At 48.9% G+C, this 18,813-nt stretch overlaps 1 protein-coding gene across 1 annotated transcript; it reads left to right on the top strand.

The window, feature by feature from the left end:
* The first annotated feature begins 3,009 nt into the window (after positions 1–3,009).
* Positions 3,010–15,998, top strand: PNMA8B (PNMA family member 8B). Its single transcript, XM_084965673.1, is given in 7 exon segments — positions 3,010–3,019; positions 14,849–14,968; positions 14,971–15,036; positions 15,039–15,214; positions 15,216–15,295; positions 15,297–15,556; positions 15,559–15,998. Coding segments are annotated over 7 exon segments (1,152 nt in total).
* Positions 15,999–18,813: the final 2,815 nt, after the last annotated feature.

Genomic DNA, 18,813 nt, shown 5'->3' with positions numbered 1-18,813 from the left:
GTCTATAGAAATCGTATACACGTTATAAACCCTGATCATGTTTTTCACCCCAGAAAGAAGGACAGCCTAAGCTCAATCCCATCATTGACCCTCCCCCAGTGCAGAAACGGCAGCGACTATATTCAGCAAAAGATGCTCCCGGGGTCCCCATTCATGTCTGTAACCATTAGACTGCAGCACATGGGACCATTTGCACAGATTTGTCACCTTCTTTTCCTTCCTGGCTAAAGTGTCAGAAACACCAACTCGGGGGGGGGGGCATGGCTTTTGTACTCTGTGAGCTCACTGCATTAAGCCTCTACGAGTTAATTTTGAGTTAGCCCGATGCCGTTTATTCCATTCACATGTGCCCCCCTCAGCTCACGGGCCAGTTCTGATGGGCACAGGGGCTGTGAACCTGGATGACCCAGTCGTAGCTTCTTCGGCTCCCACGGGGGCAGGGAGCAGCACTGGCACTGATGGAAATAGATGTCAGCCCTGGTAAGCCTGGGGCACCTACCAGCAACGCCCTTAGTGGGTCTTGCTCTGGATCCTCTTCTGGTCCATACACCTGGCATGTCAGTCTTCACCTGACCCCCGCTGAGCATTCTTTTGATTCTCATCCTACAAATTCAGAAAGCGAGATGGCAAAGGACCAGGGACAGTCCGTCAGTGGCAAAGCTGGGATTTGGGCTTGGATGCTGGGCCCCCAAACCTGAGATCTTGACTTTGAGGCTCTTTTGCCTCTGGAATTACCCACTGAATTATCTGGAGGTCTTTGGTCAGCCATTCAGTAAAAGGTAGGTCCAGCCCATGGGTCTTTAAATATCCCCCTGCAAGAGATAGCCTCTCCCCCAAATGACACTTTTTGTCCTCAAAACAACTCTTAGGTGCCTGGATTTAGGGTTCTAAGACCAAAGCCATAGGGTGTCTTCAGCCTCCCATATTCCCACAGTAAAACATCTCCTCCTCCCAGAGAGTGGGCAAGAGAGACTGCGTGGGAAATTTCTCTCCACCCTCTGCTGCCTTCAGGAGTCTGGCAGGTTTTGTTTTCCAGAGATGGCCACAATCCCGTGTCACATCCACATGCTCTTCTAGAAACTGAGTGGCACTTAGAGACTGCCTTGACAAATGAAATGGCAGTGATGCTCTGTAATTCCAAAGCTAGCTTGTCAAAATGCTACTCACCTCCGAGTTGTTCTCTTGGACTCCAGCTGCCATACTGCAAGGAAGCTCAAGCAGCGGGAGGGAGGGGCCACATGGAGAGGAAATGAGGGCTCAAGCCCTCAGCTGCAGCTGAGCTCCTAGAAGACAGCTTGCACAAGTGTGCTGTCTTGAAAGCAGATTCTGATGCTATCCAGCTGACACCAGGTGGGGCAGGGTACTGTCACTGCCTGCTTCAAATTGCAGATTTGTGAGCAAAATAATTGCTGTTTTAAGCCACCAGGGTTTGGAAGTGAATTGTTATGCAGCAATGGATAACTGGAACAAAAAAAACAAGCAGCTACCAGTTGTCACTCTGCATCCATGGGGGATTGGTTCCAGGACTCTGTCCCCCCACCCCCATGGATACCAAAATCCCCAGATGCTCAAGTCCCTTACATAAAATGGTGTAGTATGTGCATATACCCAACACACATCCTCTGTATACGTAAGCTCAGCTGTAGATTACTTTATATACTTAATATGGTATATTTGCTATGTAAATAGTGGCTAGAGCATGAAAAATCAAGTTTTGCTTTTTAGGAGTTCCAGTCGTGGCTCAGCGGAAACGAAGCTGACTGGTATCCGTGAGGACGAAGTTTTGATCCCTGGCCTGGCTCAGTGGGTTAAGGATCCAGCGTTGCTGTGGCTGTGGCGTAGGCCAACATTTGCAGCTCCAATTCAGCTCCTGGTCTGGGAACTTCCATATGCTGCAGGTGCGGCCATAAAAAGAAAATAACCTCCCCAAAACAGAGGGCTGACTGTAATCAAAAAATGGCCACAGCTGTCTCCTAGGTTCGGAAAGCACCCCTTGCACTGAGTCAGGGCCACACTCATGTCCAAGTCCTGTCTCTCTTCCTGAACAGTATAGTCCAGAAGAGTAGAAGCCAGGCAGACATGAGCTCATACTCCTAACTCCACTACTTCCTGGTTGTGTAACCTCAGACACTTTAATGGGCCTCTCTGAACCTCAGACTCCTTCGAAATAAGCACAGTACTTGGAGTTCCTGTGGTGGCTCAGTGGAAACATATCTGGCTGGTATCCATGAGGATGCAGGTTCGATCTCTGGCCTCGCTCATCAGGTTAAGGATCCAGCACTGCCGTGAGCTGTGGTGTAGGTTGTAGACGCGGCTTGATCCCACGTTGCCGTGGCTATGGTGTAGGCCAGCAGTTGGAGTTACAGTTCCGATTGGATTCCTAGCCTCGGAACCTCCATATACCTTGGGTGTGGCCCTAAAAAGAGAGAGGAAAAAAAAAAAAAAGCACAGTACTCATTTTTCTCCCTACATCTTTCAGGAGGATTTAGTGAGGTTATATATTATATATCCGAAGTGCTTAGCCAAGAACATAGCACATAACAAGTGCTTAATAATGGTCAGCCGTGATTTACCAGGACTGTCCTGTAGTTGGATGTTGAGAGTCCCTCACTGGATAGCCTCTCCTGAGGGTAGATCAGGAGCTTTCTGGATCCCACCACACTTCCTCTGTGCTGAATTTCTCTGCCTAGACTAAGGGTTTTTTTGGGGGGTTTTTTGTTTTTTGCTTTTTATGGCCTCACCCGCGGTATATGGAGGTTCCCAGGCTAGGGGTCTAATTGGAGCTGTAGCCACTGGCCTACACCACAGCCACAGCGACTTGGGATCTGAGCCTCATCTGCAAACTACACCACAGCTTACAGCAATGCTGGATCCTCAACCCACTGAGTGAGGACAGGGATCAAACCTGCATCTTCATGGATATTAGTTGGATTTGCTTCTGCTGCACCACAAGGGGAACTCCCGAGACCTGGGTTTAAAAGACTCAAGGCTCCCCCAGTTTTTGGCCGTATGACCTTGGGTAAGAGATTTAACCTCTCTTTTTGGAATCCTCATCTGCAGGACGCGGGGTGGTCATATTCCCTCCTTAGGGGGCTGCAGTGAGGACGGACAGTGTAGAAGGCATAACACAATGTCTGGCACCCAGTAGGCGTCCATACTGTGTGTAGAGAGAGGGAGGGGTACTCTCCCACCCTCTGCAGAATCTCCGGGGATCTCTGTCCCCTCCGTGTCCTCCGCAGCAAGCCTGAACAGGTGGGTGGTGGTAGTGAGAGGTCCCGGAGAGGAAGGGAGGAGCAGGGGTCTCCTAGACGGACCAGTCGCCTTGCTCTCTCACGTCCCACCAGCGGGCGCTCTGGGGAAGTGACAATCGCGCTGGCCGCCACCGCGCGGTGACCATAGCTACCGCCATTTGTGAAGCTCTCTGCGTGGGGCTGAGAGCTGTGGTTCCCTTAAATGAGACAGAGGGCCCAACGTCTTTGTTAAAAGCAAGAAATCTAGGAGTTCCCGTCGTGGCGCAGTGGTTAATGAATCCGACTAGGAACCATGAGGTTGCGGGTTCCGTCCCTGCCCTTGCTCAGTGGGTTAACGAGCCAGTGGTTATAGCCAGTGGCTACAGCTCCGATTCAACCCCTATCCTGGGAACCTCCATATGCCACGGGGAGCGGGGAGCGGCCCAAGAAATAGCTAAAAAGACAAAAAAAAAAAAAAAAAGAAATCTAGCAGAATCACAGGCATTTGTTGCCATTACGTCTGGGGGGTGGGGGGTGCGGGGGTGGGGAAGGTACCAACGGTCCTCTTCTGATTGAGAAAGAAAACCGACATGTGTTTATTCCTTTTAATAATAGAGATGATGTTATCACCATGGTAACAAATGATCAAGGAAGGCGACCAATCAGAATTGCAGGTTTCTGTCGGAGGTTATTTTTCTTAAGATAAGGCAGCAATTTCTAGGAGACTCTCAAAGACTCTTTTGTTCAAATTATCCTTCAAGGACAGTCTTAAGGGAACAGACCAGGTTGGTGACAGGAACTCAAGCCTCCGGATTTCACAGGGAAACCAGATGGGTGTTCTTGGGGAGGGCGCTCTGTTTCCTTCCAGGGCAGGTCCTTTCGATGGGCTTCATTATGCAAAATGTGTAGCCGCTGGAAAAGAGAGACCATCACCTCTTTTATACATTTTCAGCATTATTTTTATTACAAAATTAAAATCACTTTTTCACACTTCTCTTTGTTCAGAGTTGGGACTTCCATTTTTAAGTGCTGGCTCTGAATCTCCTTGGATGACGTCACAGGAAGAACCCAGCACTTTGATCTGGGACATCTCAGCCTCCCGAACCATGAGAAAATACATGTCTGTTGTTTAAGTCACCCACCCCAGGGTGTTTTGTTATCGAAGCCCTGAGCAGACTAAGACATCGAGTTCCCTTCTACCGCCCACAGGCTCAGTGGCCCAGAGAGTAACAGGTACTTCCCCACTCCCATCCCTACACACCACTGAACAGGGGCTTCTGTCCAGGTCAGTCTGAGTGGGTAGGGGTTGAAAAAAAGTTCTATTTTCTTTTGCCTAGTTTCTTTGGTTGTGGCTTTTTTTTTTTTTTTTTTTTTTTTTTTTTTTTTTTGTCTTTTGTCTTTTTAAGGCTGCACCAGTAGCATATGGAGGTTCTCAGGCTAGGGGTCAAATCAGAGCTGAAGCCGCTGGCCTACACCACAGCCACAGCCATGCCAGAAATGAGCCTCTTCTGCAACCTGCACCACAACTCTATGGCAATGCTGTATCCTTAACCCACTGCACAAGGCCAGGAATTGAACCTGAGTCCTCATGAATGCTAGTTGGGTTCGTTAACTGCTGAGCCACCATGGGCACCCCTGTTGTGGCGCTGTCATAATAACCACCCTCTCTAGCTGTGCTCTGCCCACGCAGAAACTGAGCTCTGTAAAGCTGGGGCTTCTCAACAGAAGCTACTCTAGGTATTTCAAACAGGAAATTTAATGCAGGGGATTTATTACAAAAATATTCAAAGGGCCAGAAAATCAAGAGCCAGAGAAGAGAGCGGTAGGGGAAGAAAGGAAGTAGTATATATCATCCCCTTTCTTCCTTTCTTTCCTTTCCTTCCTTCCTTCTTTCTTTCTTGGCTATGCCCAAAGCATGTGGAAGGTCCTTGCTAAGGATTGAACCCAAGCCACAGCTGGGACCCAAGCCACAGTGGTGGCAATGACAGATCTTTACCCTGCTGAGCCACCAGGGAACTCCTGTGCTTCATTCATTTTTTAGGGCTGAGTAATATTCCATTGTGTGGATATGCCATGCTTCATTTATTTATCCTCAGATGGTCATTTGGGCTGTTACTACCTTTTGGCTTCAGGAATAATGCTGTGATGAACATCACTGTACAAGTTTTTGTTTGAACCCTTTAGTATTTCTGTTTTCAGGTGACTAAAATGGTCTAAAATTGATAGTGCTGATAATTGCACGCCCCAGGGAATATACCCCAAAGCACGGAAGAGTACACTTTAAAAGGGTGGATTTTATGGTATGTGAATTATAGACCAATAAAGCTGTTAACAACAACAACCCTGAAAGGACTTGAGCTTAAGTACATTTACTTACATAAGTTTATGATAGGGGGCAAAGCACACAGATTCTCTTCATAACCCAGGAGGTTCTCTGGCCTGTCTGTTCAAGGTGAGTTAATTAGGAGTGGATTAGAGATGGTGTCATGAAGGGTCAAATCACACGCTTGAGGAATAAGCTCTATTTCCTGAACAGGCAATAATTAAACACACCTCCCTGTAGCCAACATGTAAGCCAAGCTTCGTGGTCACCTCAGCCTCAAGGTTAAAGATGAAATTCCAGGGAGTTCCCATCAAAGCTCAATGGTAATGAATCCGACTAGTATCCATGAGGATGTGCGTTCAATCCCTGGCCCCACTCAGTGGATTAAGGATCCAGCATTACCATGAGCTGCGGTGTAGTTTGCAGATTCAGCTCAGATCTGGCATTGCTATGGCTGTGGCGTAGGCCAGCAGCTGCAGCTCTGACTCTACCTCTGGCCTGGGATCTTCCATATGCTGTAGGTGCAGTCTTAAAAAGAAAACAAACAAAGCAAAATGAACTAGCCAGGACACACTGTTATGTCACAAAAGGGAAGTCATTTGTATAGATCCGACATTCAAACATTCATTCCTTCAAGAAATAATTTTTGGGGCATTCCCTGGCGACCTAGAAGTTAAGGATCTGGCATTGTCACTGCTGTGGCTTGGGTCGCTGCTGTGGTTCAGGTTTGATCCCTGGCTTGGGAACTTCTGCATATCCTGGGTGCAGCCAAAAAAAGAAGAGTTTTTTTTTGTTTGTTTGTTTTTGGCTTTTTGGGGCCACACCCACGACATATGGAAGTCCAATCAGAGTTACAGCTGCTAGTCTATGCCACAGCCACAGCAATGCCAGATCTGAGCCACATCTGTGACTTACACCGCAGCTCATGGTAACTCCAGATCCTTAACCCACTGAGCAAGGCCAGGGATTGAATCCACATCCTCATGGATGCTAGCCACAGCAACACCAGATCTGAGCCATGTCTGCAACCTACACCACAGCTAACAGCAATGCAGGATCCTTAAGCCACTGAGCGAGGCCAGGGATGGAACCTGCATCTTCATGGATTCTAGTCTGGTTCATTTCTGCTGCACCAAAATGGGAACTCTGAAAGAAATATTTTTGAGCAGCTTCTGTGTGCCAGGCACTGTTCGAGGCCAGGCTTTCTCAACACCAGATCTATTGACGTTTGGTGCCCATGATTAGTTTCCTATGGCTTCTGGGACAGATGATCACAAATTTACTGGCCTGAAACAACAGACATTTATTTGTTGATAGTTCCAAAGTTCAGAAGCCCAAAATGGGTCTCTTTTTTTGGCCACACCAGAAGTTCCCAAGCCAGGGATCGAACCTATACCACAGCAATGACCCAAGCCACAGAAGCGAAAATTCCAGATCCTTAATTCTCTGTGCCACAGGGGAACTCCTAGTATGACTTCATTTTTTATTTTTTATTTTTGTTATTTATTTATTTATTTTTAGGGCCACACCTGTGGCATATGAAATTCCCAGGCTAGAGGCTGAATCAGAGCTGCAGTTGCTGGCCAACGCCACAGCCACAGCAATGCTGGATCTTTAACCCACTGAGTGGGACCAGGGATCAAACCATAATCCTCATGGATACTAGTCAGTTTCATTACCACTGAGTCACAACAGGAGCTCCCATGACCTCATTTAAAATAAATAAATAAATAAATGACTTCCATTTGAGTCACTTATTTAACTTTTTATTTTTATTTTTTTTTAAGAACCACTTTATTTATTTTACTTTATTTTATTTTTGTCTTTTCTAGGGCCGCATCCACAGCATATGGAGGTTCCCAGGCTAGGAGTCTAATCAGAGCTGTAGCAGCTGGCCTACACCAGAGCCACAGCAATGCCAGATCTGAGTCACATCTGCGACCTACACCACAGCTCATGGCAACGCCGGATCCTTAACCCACTGAGCGAGGCAGGGGATCGAACCTGCAACCTCGGGGTTCCTAGTCAGATTCGTTAACCACTGCGCCACAACGGGAACTCCTTTATTTTTATTTTTTAATGGCTGCACCTGCAGCATATGGAAGCTCCCTGGCCAGGGATTAAACCCAAGCCTCTGCACTTGGATTCTTAACCCACGATAACACAGTGGGAACTCCTGATCTCATTTTAATTTAACTAATTATATCTGCAACAGCTCCATTTCCAAAGAAGGTCACATTCTGAGGTCCTGGGGGAGACAACTTCCTTCCTAAAACTTCTGAGGTTAGGTTTTAAAGCTGCTGGAGGATGGATGCTCAAGAAGGTGAGAAAAGAGCATAATCAGCTACCTCGGGGTAGCTGGGATATGGAGATACAGTGAGATATATGAGAGATATATAAGATATATGAGAGGCCAAAGGCAAGAGGCTGCAGAGAAGGAAGGAGTTTATACACTAAACAATCCGACAGGCATTTATCAAGTACCTGGAAGCCAGAATTCAGAATTCAGATTTTGTGGGTCAGGAAGTCAGAAAGGTTTGGGTGGGTGTTCATCTCTGCTCTGGGGGCATCAGCTGAGGCAGAAGGATTCATTTTCTTTTTCTTTCTTTCCTTCCTTCCTTCTTTCTTTCTTTCTCCCTTCCTTCCTTCCTTTCTGTCTGTCTTTTGCCTTTTTAGGGCCACGCCTGCGGCATATGGAAATTCCCAAGCTAGGGGTCTAATCAAGAGCTACAGCTGCCAGCCTATGCCACAGCCACAACCACGCCAGATCGCAGCCGCGTCTGCCACCTACACCACAGCTCATGGCAACACCAGATCCTTAACCCACTGAGCGAGGCCAGGGATCGAACCCGCAACCTCATGGCTCCTAGTCAGATTCATTTTTGCTGCGCCGTGATGGGAACTCCTCTTTCTTTCTTTTTGTGCCCACAGCGTGCTGAAGATCCCGGCCAGGGATGAAACCCTCGCTACCACAGTGACCACAGTAGTGACAATGCAGGATCCACAAAGGAGCTTGGAGGATCCATTTTATAAGACGGCTTCTTCACTCCCAGGTCCGGAGCTTCCCTTCCTTCTCCTGTGCCTACTCAGAGCAGGATGCTCTTATGGTACTATGGTACTCTACATAGTACATAGCTGCTCAGGGCTCCAAGAGATGAAGATGGAAGCTGCCTGTTCTTTAAAAGCTAGGTCTAGGAGTTCCCATTGTGGATCAGTGGTTAACGAATCTGACTAGGAACCATGAGGTTGCTGGTTCGATCCCTGGCCTTGCTCAGTGGGTTAAGGATCCGGCATTGCCGTGAGCTGTGTGTAGGTCGCAGACACGGCTCGGATCTGGTGTTGCTGTGGCTGTGGCATAGGCCGGCAACTACAGCTCTGATTAGGCCCCTAGCCAGGAACCTCCACATGCCACAGGTGTGGCCCTAGAAAAGACACACACACAAAAAAGCTAGGTCTAGGATTGTGTCACTTATGTCATATTCTGTTGGTAAAAGCAATCAGGTCTTTTGGCCCAATCAGTCTGAGACCATCAGGAACAAACCTGTTGTATTATTTGCTAGGGCCCCTTTAACAGTACGTAGAGCAAACTGGGTGACTTAGAATGGATACAGTCCTGCTGTTCTCCAATTGACCACCAGATGGCGCAGTGGATCTGGTGTTAATAATTACTATTAGCAGGAGCTCAGACATAGGGCTTTTGTTAATTTAGTTGAGATGACTGAATTTCTTCGTTAAAAAAGACTTGGGCTTTTATTTCATAATGTTCACGGAAGGACAGAACTAATCCTTTCCTGATCCGACAGAGAAGACCTACGATTACCTATTCTTTAAAAAATACAGATAATCTTGGTATCACCATGGCAACAAATAATCAAGGAAGACAGCCAATCAGAAATGTAGGTTTCTTTGGGAGATTTTCTTCAGAGACTGCAACAATTTCTAGGAGAATCTCCCAGACTCTTGTTCAAATTCTATTTCCAAGGACAGGCTTAAATAAACAGAGAACAGAGGAGGTGGGTAACAGGAAAATTCACTGGAGGCTCCTGGCTGCACAGGAAAACAAGATGGATGTCTGGAGATTGTTCACAATTGTTCCTTTATTGAAGCGGATTCTTTTTTGTTTTTGGCTGTGCTCATGGGATGGGGAAATTCTCAGGCCAGGGATCTGACCCACCCCACAGCCAGATTCTTAACCACTAGGCCACCAGGGAACTCCAGAAGCTGATTTTTTTTTTTTTTTTTTTTTTTTTTTGCTTTTTAGGACCGCACCTGCAGCATATGGAAGTTCCCAGGCTAGGGGCTGAATCGGGGCTGCAGCTGCTGGCCTGGGGCACAGCCATAGCAACCCCAGATCCGAGCCGTTTCTGCAACCTATACCAAAGCTCACAGCAATGCTGGATCCCTAACCCACTGAGCAAGGCCAGGGATTGAACCCACATCCTCATGGGTGCTAGTGGGTTTCATAACCCTCTGAGCCACAACGGGAACCACATAAGCTGATTCTTTAGAAGGATTTATGATGCAAAATAGTATCCCTCCCACTGAAGATACAGAAAAGAAGCTACATCTTCATCTCTCTTTCAATGTTTAAAAAATTATTTTTGCAGGGGGCATGAGTTCACTGCAGTCATTAATAACGTTGATTGGCTGCTCTAAGAGTTGTTTCCAACCCCTTTCCCATGTACCATCATGATACTATAGAGACTAAAAATGCCAGCTCCCCTCTTCCACAGACTCCCTTGCAATGATGGGTAGGGAGTGAACCAGTTCTGGCCAATGAGTGCGTTGGGGGCTTTGGGGAAATTTTTTGCTAATGAATTAAAGAGGAGAGGCAGGAAAGGAAAAGACTCTATCATCATCCGCCACCTTCCTGCTTTTTGCTCGTTATGTGAGAAGGTGATGCCTGGAGCTTGGCAGCCATCTTGTAACCATGAGGCAACAAGCTGGGAGGCAAAAGCCAATGACTGGAAGAATAGGAAGGTTCTGGGTTCTTGATAGCACACTTGACTAATTATACCCAAAAGCCTCTTTCCTACAAAATTTTAATTGAAAAGCTAAGAAATATCCTTATTGTTTATGTCTTCTGCTAATTTGGTTTTCTGTAATTTGTAGCCAAAATATCCCTGGCTGATCCTTGCTCCCTCCCAGACTGCACTAGAGCAGGGCTGCCAAACTCAAATATCCAGAGGCCAGGTGGCTGCTGTGAGTGGAGAAGCAGGCTGGACAAGGATTCCAGCAAGTGGAAGACTTGTGCCCTGTGAAAGGGGGAGCCAGGAGTCAGCTCAGCAGAAATTCAGCCTTGGCAGGCAGCATCTCTTGATTCCAAATGTTGTCGGTGAATTTGAAATTTAAGAACACTGTATAGCAAAGAAAACTGTCTCTGCCCTCTGCTTGAAAATGAAGCTGTTATAGGAGCTCCCGTCGTGGTGCAGTGGTTAACGAATCCGACTAGGAACCATGAGGTTGCGGGTTCGGTCCCTGCCCTTGCACAGTGGGTTAACGATCCGGCGTTGCCGTGAGCTGTGGTGTAGGTTGTAGACACGGCTCGGATCCCGCGTTGCTGTGGCTCTGGTGTAGGCCGGTGGCTACAGCTCCGATTCAACCCCTAGCCTGGGAACCTCCATATGCCGCGGGAGTGGCCCAAGAAATAGCAACAACAACAAAAGACAAAAAGACAAAAAAAAAAAAAAAAAAAAAAAAGAAAGAAAATGAAGCTGCTATAATCTTATTTTATGTTCAATTATATAAACTTATAAAAGGAGAAAAAACCACATGGATCCTATCTCCTAACTCCAGGAGATGCTCCCCTCTTTCTGGACAGAGCAAGTTAATTATAACAGGATTAGTGATACTTTAGTCAGGGAGTTAAATATTTCCAGCTGGAGCAATGACTTCAATTTCCTATTTTTGAAACAGGCAATGAGGAGTTCCTGTTGCAGCTCAGCGGTAACAAACCCAACGAATAACCATGAAAACGTGAGTTCAATTCCTGGCCTTGCTCAGTGAGTTAAGGATCTGGTGTTGCCATTAGCTGTGGTGTAGGTCAAAGACATGGCTCTGATCCCTCATTGCTGTGGCTGTCGTGTAGGCTGGCAGCTGCAGTTTAGATTCATTCCCCAGCCTGGAAAATTCCATATGCCATGGGTATGGCCCTAAAAAGACAAAAAAAAAAAAAAAAAAAAAAAAAAAAAAAGAAAAAAGAAAAAAGAAAGAAAAGAAAAACAGGCAATGAATATAATTTCCCACCACAAACATTTGAAACAACCTTTGTAGGAACAACGGTCTCAGGGTGAAGATTTTATTCCAGAAGGGATCAACATGAAACCAATGGGGTTAAAGTGGCCTCTTAGAGCCAAGCTTCTCATTCACTCATTCATTTGTTCATGTTCATTCATTCATTCATTCAACTAACATTTACTGTCTCCTCTGTACCACACACAATTCTAGGCACTGGGATACAGCAGTGAACACACAGACACGGGTCCCTGTGTGTATGGACTATACATTCTTTTTTTTTTTTTTTTTTGTCTTTTTAGGGCTGCACCGGAGGCATATGGAGGTTCCCAGGCTAGGGGTCAAATCAGACCTGTAGCTGCCAGCCTACGCCACAGCCACAGCAATGCCAGATCCAAGCCACATCTGTGACCTACACCACAGCTTATGGCAATGCCAGATCCTTAACCCATGGAACGAGGCCAGGGATCGAACATGCGTCCTCATGGATACTAGTCGGGTTCGTTACCACTGAGCCACAATGGGAGTTTCCTATTGTTATGGGTAGAACTGTGTCACCATCTAAGATCCTATGTTGAAACCCTAATCCTTTGTGCCTCAGAATGTGACTGCATTTGGAGATGGGATGCTTAGAGAGGTAATTAAGTTAAAATGAGTTTAAATTGCATGAAAAGGCTCTAGTCCAGTATGACCAGTGTTACAAGAAGAGGAACTTAGGACAGAGGCAGGTAGGCAGGGAAGAGTTTGTGAGGACACAGCAGGAAGACAGCCGTCTGCAGGGCCAGGGGAGAGGCTGCAGGAAAAAACCAACCTTGCTCACACCTGGATCTCAGACTCCTGGCCTTCGGAATTGTGAAAAAATAAATTTCTATTTGTTGAAGGCACTCAGGCTGTGGTGCTTTGTTATGGTAGCTCAAGCAAATAAATACATCCATCACCACCTTTGGAAACTACAGCCAACATTCTCAACTATAATTCTAATCAAGGCAGAATCTAAGTACTTGAGACTTTTTTTAGTTTTATTTGTTTAGGTTTTTTGTTTGTTTTAGGGCCATACCTGTGGCAAATGGAAGTTCCAAGGCTAGGGGTGGAATCAGAGCTGCAGGGGGTTCCCATTGTGGCTCATCAGGTTACAAACCTGACTAGTATCCATGAGGATGTGGGTTCGGTTCCTGGACTCACTCAGTGGGTTGAGGATTCGGGGTTGCTGTGACTGAGGTGCAGGCCAGCAGCTGCAGCTCTGATTTGACCCCTAGCCTGGGAACTTCTATATGGTGTGACCCTAAAAAAAACCCAAACCCAAACCAAAACAGGTGCTGGCTATGCCACAGCCACAACAACACCGTATCCGAGCCACATCTGTGACCTACATCACAGCTCTCAGCAACACCAGATCCTTAACCCACTGAGCAAGGCCAGGGATTGAATGGGTATCTTCATGGATACTAGTCAGGTTCTTAAACTGCTGAGCCACAAAGAAAACTCCTTAAGCCCAGCTCTGACAGGTACCTGTTGTGTGATGCTGGGGAAGACTCTAAACTTCTCTGTGTCTCAGTAAATTGGGGATCATAACCACCCCATTATAGGGGGTGCTGCGAGGATTCCATGAGATCAGGCATAAGTGTTTCCATGGCACGTCCCCACGGGTGTGTGTGTGTGTGTGTGTTTGTGTGTGTATCAATTAGGAATAATTTCCGCAGTAACAGCCAGCGCCAACTTGCCAGCCGTGGGAGTAAGGCATCTTGAAAGAGAATCCTTAGCTCTTAGTAGAGACCCTGGAGCCAGTGCCACATGGAGAAGAGATGAACACGTACAAAATATATGCCAAATATATGCCCTAACCTTAACCCTGCCCCAGGTTATGGGGCAGTTTGTTATACAGCAAAGATAACCAGAACATTTATGAAGGACTGTTTACTGGCTATCCACACAGTGATCCCTGACCCTCTTTCTTCCGAAAAAAAACCTGGATTATATTCAGGTATCAGACAGAACTTCCTGGACTTTAATCACTGCCACCCTTGGACGGGGGTGGGGGGTAGCCGTGTGACTACCAGCCAAAGTCAGTACTGGCCAAAGCAATATTGAAGGAGGTCTGGGAGTTCCCATTGTGGCACAGAAGAAACGAATCTGACTAGTATCCATGCGGCATAGGTCACAGATGTGGCTTGGGTCATGCGTTGCTGTGGCTGTGGCGTAGGCTGGCAGCTGCAGCTCCGATTTGACCCCTAGCCTGAGAGTGTCCGTATGCCACAGGTGCAGCCATAAAAAGACCAAAAAAAAAAAAAAATTCTATTGCCCTTCAGGTCTGAACTTGGAGACTCACTTCTAACAAGTAGAACATGGCAGAAGTGGCACTGTATGACTTCTGAGATCAAGTCACCTAAGGCTCTGTGGCGTTCTTGCTCTGTCTCTCCCTGCAGTCACTCACTCTGCACTCAAGCAGCCCTATGGAGAGGAACTGAGGCTTCTGGCCAAAAGTCATGGGAATGAGCCATTCTGGAGGCATGTGTGCTGGTCCCAAATGAGCCTTGAGATGACTGCAGCCTCAGCCAACATCCTAACTGCAACCTTATGAGAGACCCTGAGCCAGAATCACCCCGCTAAGCTGCTCCCAGATCCCCAACCCTCAGAAACTGTGAGATAATGACTACTTTTTTTTTTTTTTTTTTTTTTGTCTTTTTAGGGCCGCACCAGAGACATATGGAGGTTCCCAGGCCAGGGGTCCAATCGGAGCTATAGCTGCTGGCCTAAACCACAACCACAGCAATGCCGAATCCGAGGCAAGTCTGCAACCTATAAAACAGCTCATGGCATCGCCAGATCCTTAACCCACTGAGGGAGGCCAGAGATCAAACCCACGTCCTCATGGATACTAGTTCATTTCTGCTGAACTACGATGGGAACTCCTTGACTGTTCATTACTTTAAGTCACTTTTAAATTTGTAGACACAGGAAAAAGAAAAAAGGAAAGAAATCCTCGCCCCTCCTGCTTCAGATATCCTGGCTCTGGGGTCCAAGCCAGCAGTCAGAGAGGAGGCTGGTCCCTCTTCTTACACAGCCAGGAATGCTAAGATGGGCCTTCAGGGTTGCAGAAACAGAGCCAGCAGCAGCAGGTTGCCCCAGAAGGGCAAGAAGAGGCACCAAGAAGGCCTGCTTTCCAGGTCGGCGAGGCGGGAGTCGCAGACTCTTCCTGGGACAGCCTGAGTGTCGTGATTGAGGAGATGGATCAGGAGGACTTGAGCAGGGGTAACAGAGCGTGTGCCGGACCATGCTCCAGGTCACTGCCAAAGAGCTCATTAAGATGTGGGCCCTCCTGAGCAAAGAGCTTGGAGAGGGTCTCTGCGAGTTCTTGGCCTTGGCAACGGTGAAGGATGAAGACAAAAAGAGGGAGACAGAGAAAGACACACCCCACTCCCCCCACCCCCGCCGCCGGGGCTGAGTCCATCAGCCTGAACATCCAAGAGTACTGGAGCTAATTCCCCAACGTACTGGGTCCTTCTCAGGTGGGAGGAAGGGACCATGGACAGTGATGCCTCCCAAAGTCAATCGCAGGAAACTGGGGACCCAGAAAAAGAGGGGCTGGACAATCCCGAGTTTGTGGTCACTGGGGCTTATACAGACCCCTCAGACCCTTGCACCGGTGAGATGGTGAAATCATTTCTGTGATCTGAGCCCCTGGGCTGGAGCGACAAGAAAGGCAAGAAAGACGCCCTTCCCAAGGTCTTGACCATCATGGCCAAGGACACTTCCAGAACTTAAATGGAGGTTCAGGCTGCCAGGTGGACGCCATGGTCCTGAGGAAGGCCAACGACGATGGGCACCTGCGGGAAAGCATCGCCGCAAGGGTTGGGCCGAAGACCGCATTCCAAGGAAGGCAGGCTCCGTGTGGCCCGCTGGGGACCTGGGGCGGTGCCGAGGAAGATGAAGTGGGGCGAGTCCTCCCAGGGCTAATGGCGCTCCTGGCGGTCCAGGAAGTGGCCGAGGTGATGGAGGAAGAAAAGGAAAAAGCCTGCGAAGGCAGGAGGTTCAAAGGCGCCAAAGGCAACGTGGGGAATGGTGGCCCCGTGGAAAAACGGGAGTCGGAGGATGCGGAGAGCGAGGAGTCTGAGCCCGAAGATCAAGCGTCTGGGGAGCGCTGGGCCAGGCGACTCGCAGGGCCCCAGGGGCAGGGGCGGTGGCGCTCCCCAGGAGAAGAAAGCCCAGGATGAAGCAGGAATGGGAGCGCGGGCTCCGAGTCAGCCCGCGGAAAAAAGGCGCCGCCTGTGCCACCTGCAGAGGAGGGTCTGGAAAAGCAAGCAGTGGGCAGCCGCTTAGCGCTGCGCAGCACAGCGGAACTCTGAGCCCGGGTCGAGGCGGGGCGAAGCGCGGAGGGAGCACAGAGGAGCCCCCCCACCCCCCGCCCCGGCTGCTGGGGGCTGCCGGCTGGGGGCTGGCCTAGCGGCACATGGGCTCCCTCAAGCCTTCTTCCCACCGGCTGCCTTGGAGCCGGCCTTGGTGAACTTGGCCTGGGACTCCCAGACATCTCCGAGCCTTTCTTCTTGTACCTATGGGAACGCACCGGGTCGCAGTAGGGGGTTCTTAATTCGAATGCTGGGGTGGTGGCATCATCCAGTGGCATACCTTTCCAAACAACTTGATTCTTGCCCAGGGGTGGCCACCCTGCCTGCGGGCACTTGCAGCCACAGCACTCTTAGTGTCAGAAACTGATAAATTGACTATGGGACAAGAACTAACAGTGCGTGAGCCACATTCGGGGCTGACATCAATGGAATAGAAGGGACAATACTGGCTGGCTAATGCCCCGATGGTCAAATATCAAGGAATGTTATGCAAAGGTCTGTGCACTGGCCTGGAGGCAGCGAGGACCCTAAACCCCGCAGCCCGACAATCTGTATCGTCCAGCCAGCCAGATCAGGACTGCGTTGAAGTCACGGATGAGGTACTTCCCAGCCGGCCGGATTTAACAGACCAGCCCCTCCAAGACCCAGATGCTGAATATTTCACCAATGGTAGCAGCTTTGTAAGAGGGAAAACGTGTTGCTGGGTATTCTGCGGTGACCTTACATTCCACCACTGGAGCAAAGGGTCTGCCAAAAGGGACTGCCACACAAAGGGCAAAGCTCATTGTGCTAACCTGAGCCCTCCAACTGGCAGCAGGGATACATGTCAATATATACACTGACTCCAAATATGCCTTCGCCACCCTCCATGTGAGGGGGCTTTATAGAAAGAAAGGGGCTAATCAACTCAGGAGGAAAGGACATAAAGTATGGCAAAGAGATCTTTGAACTCTTTAGATGCTGTGTGGGCCCCTAGAAAGGTGGCAGTCACACACTGTCGGGGACATCAAAAGGGGGACACCACAGTCGCTTGGCGAAACCGTAAAGCAGACGAAGAAGCAAAACTCAAAGCCTCCAAGGGGGACGACACAATCAGTGGCCCTGACAGCTGCACTGTTCCCTAGCCCGCTGGCACAATGGGACCCAAGCTACTCACAGCATGAAAGCACCTGGTTCCACCGAAAAAGGAAACTGCCTCCCAAGTGGATGGTGGAAATTAGAAGACAGCCGAGTTGCAATTCCTGAGGCCCTGGCTCCAGCCTTTGTCAAACAGTTTCATCAGGAGATGCACATTGGCCCGGCGGTTCTCGAGACTACACTGGGCCGACACCTCTACATCCCTCGGCTTGCCAGCAGAGCCCGGGGAACATGCGAACAGTGTGAGACATATGCACGAAATAACCCACGCCAGGGGCCAAGGGCTGCCCCGGGATACAAGGTGTTGGAGGGGCCCCATTCGAAAATGTAGTTGTGGACTTCACTGTGCTCCCCTGGGTCCGAGGCTGCAAATACCTGTTAGGCTTTGTGTGTGTGTTCTCTGGGTGGGTAGAGGCCTTCCCTACTCACACTGAGAAGGCACATGAGGTGGCTTGATTTCTCCTAAAGGAAATCATTCCCCGATTTGGGATTCCCATCACCATTGGATCAGACAACGGACTGACATTTGTGGCAGAAGTAGTGCAATTGGTGGCAAAGGGATCAAAAATCACGCGGAAGTCACACACAGCTTATCGGCCCCAGAGCTGTGGAGCTGTGGAAGGTGGAATGGATAAACTGGACTCTGAAATGACAATTAAGCACACTGTGCCAGGAGACACACCTACTTTGGAGCCAGCTCTTGCCAGTAGCCTTGCTAAGATTTAGGTCCAGTCCTACTAGACAGACTGGGTTTTCTCCTTATGAAATCCTCCACGGGTGCCCCCCTCCTCTCATTAAGGGTATAAGGGGGGACTTAAAGGAATTAGGGAACCTCATCCCGAGACAACAGACGCAGGCGCTAGGTTCCACCCTGGCCACCGTCCATCAGTGGGCTAGGGAACGGCTGCCTGTAAGTCTAACCGCAGACCTTCAAACCAGGGGATGCTGTATGGGCAAAAGAATGGACTGTCCAGCCATCACAACCTCTTTGGAGGGGCCCGTTTACTGTCATTTTATCCACCCCTACTTCAGGAAAGGTGGCAGAAGCAGCTCCTGGGATTGACCACAGCAGAGCAAAACCAGCCTCTCGAGACTGGGTGTGCATCCCTGATCCCTCCAGGCCGCGCAGGCTGCCCACTCGAAAGAGGCAAGCTGCAGCCCTGCGCTAGTCACTCTGGAGGCTGACTAGCCTGTGCACGGCAGAAGCTTGAGGAATCAGCCACCAGACGGAATAAACAGACTGGGGGTCTTCCTCATTTCTGGCCCCTTGTTGTGCTGCCACCCCTTGTGCTTGTCTGTTATTGTGGTCACTGTTCTAATCTTTGCCACAGGGTTAGCAGAGACTGCTCCGGCTGACTGGAATGTGGCAGAAGCACGAGCTCTGCTTCACCTTCTGGGTAGGATGTTTTGTTGCTATTGGTTGCTTCTGGTCTGGGCCCCTTTCGCCCCTTTCGTAGACTCAAATTCCACCGCTTGTGCTAAGTGTAGAGGAAAGACTTGGTGTCGGGAGCGGGCTGGAGTGTCCTTCACCTCCTATGCCTACCAA

Source organism: Sus scrofa, chromosome 6, assembly GCF_054392235.1.
Source record: "Sus scrofa isolate SSC_HxYL_T2T_F1_AM1 chromosome 6, Sscrofa_HxYL_maternal_Yorkshire_Landrace_v2.0, whole genome shotgun sequence".
NCBI classification, from domain to species: Eukaryota; Metazoa; Chordata; class Mammalia; order Artiodactyla; family Suidae; genus Sus; species Sus scrofa.
Note: the sequence above shows the minus strand (reverse complement) of the source record. Positions and strands in the feature narration are given on the sequence as shown.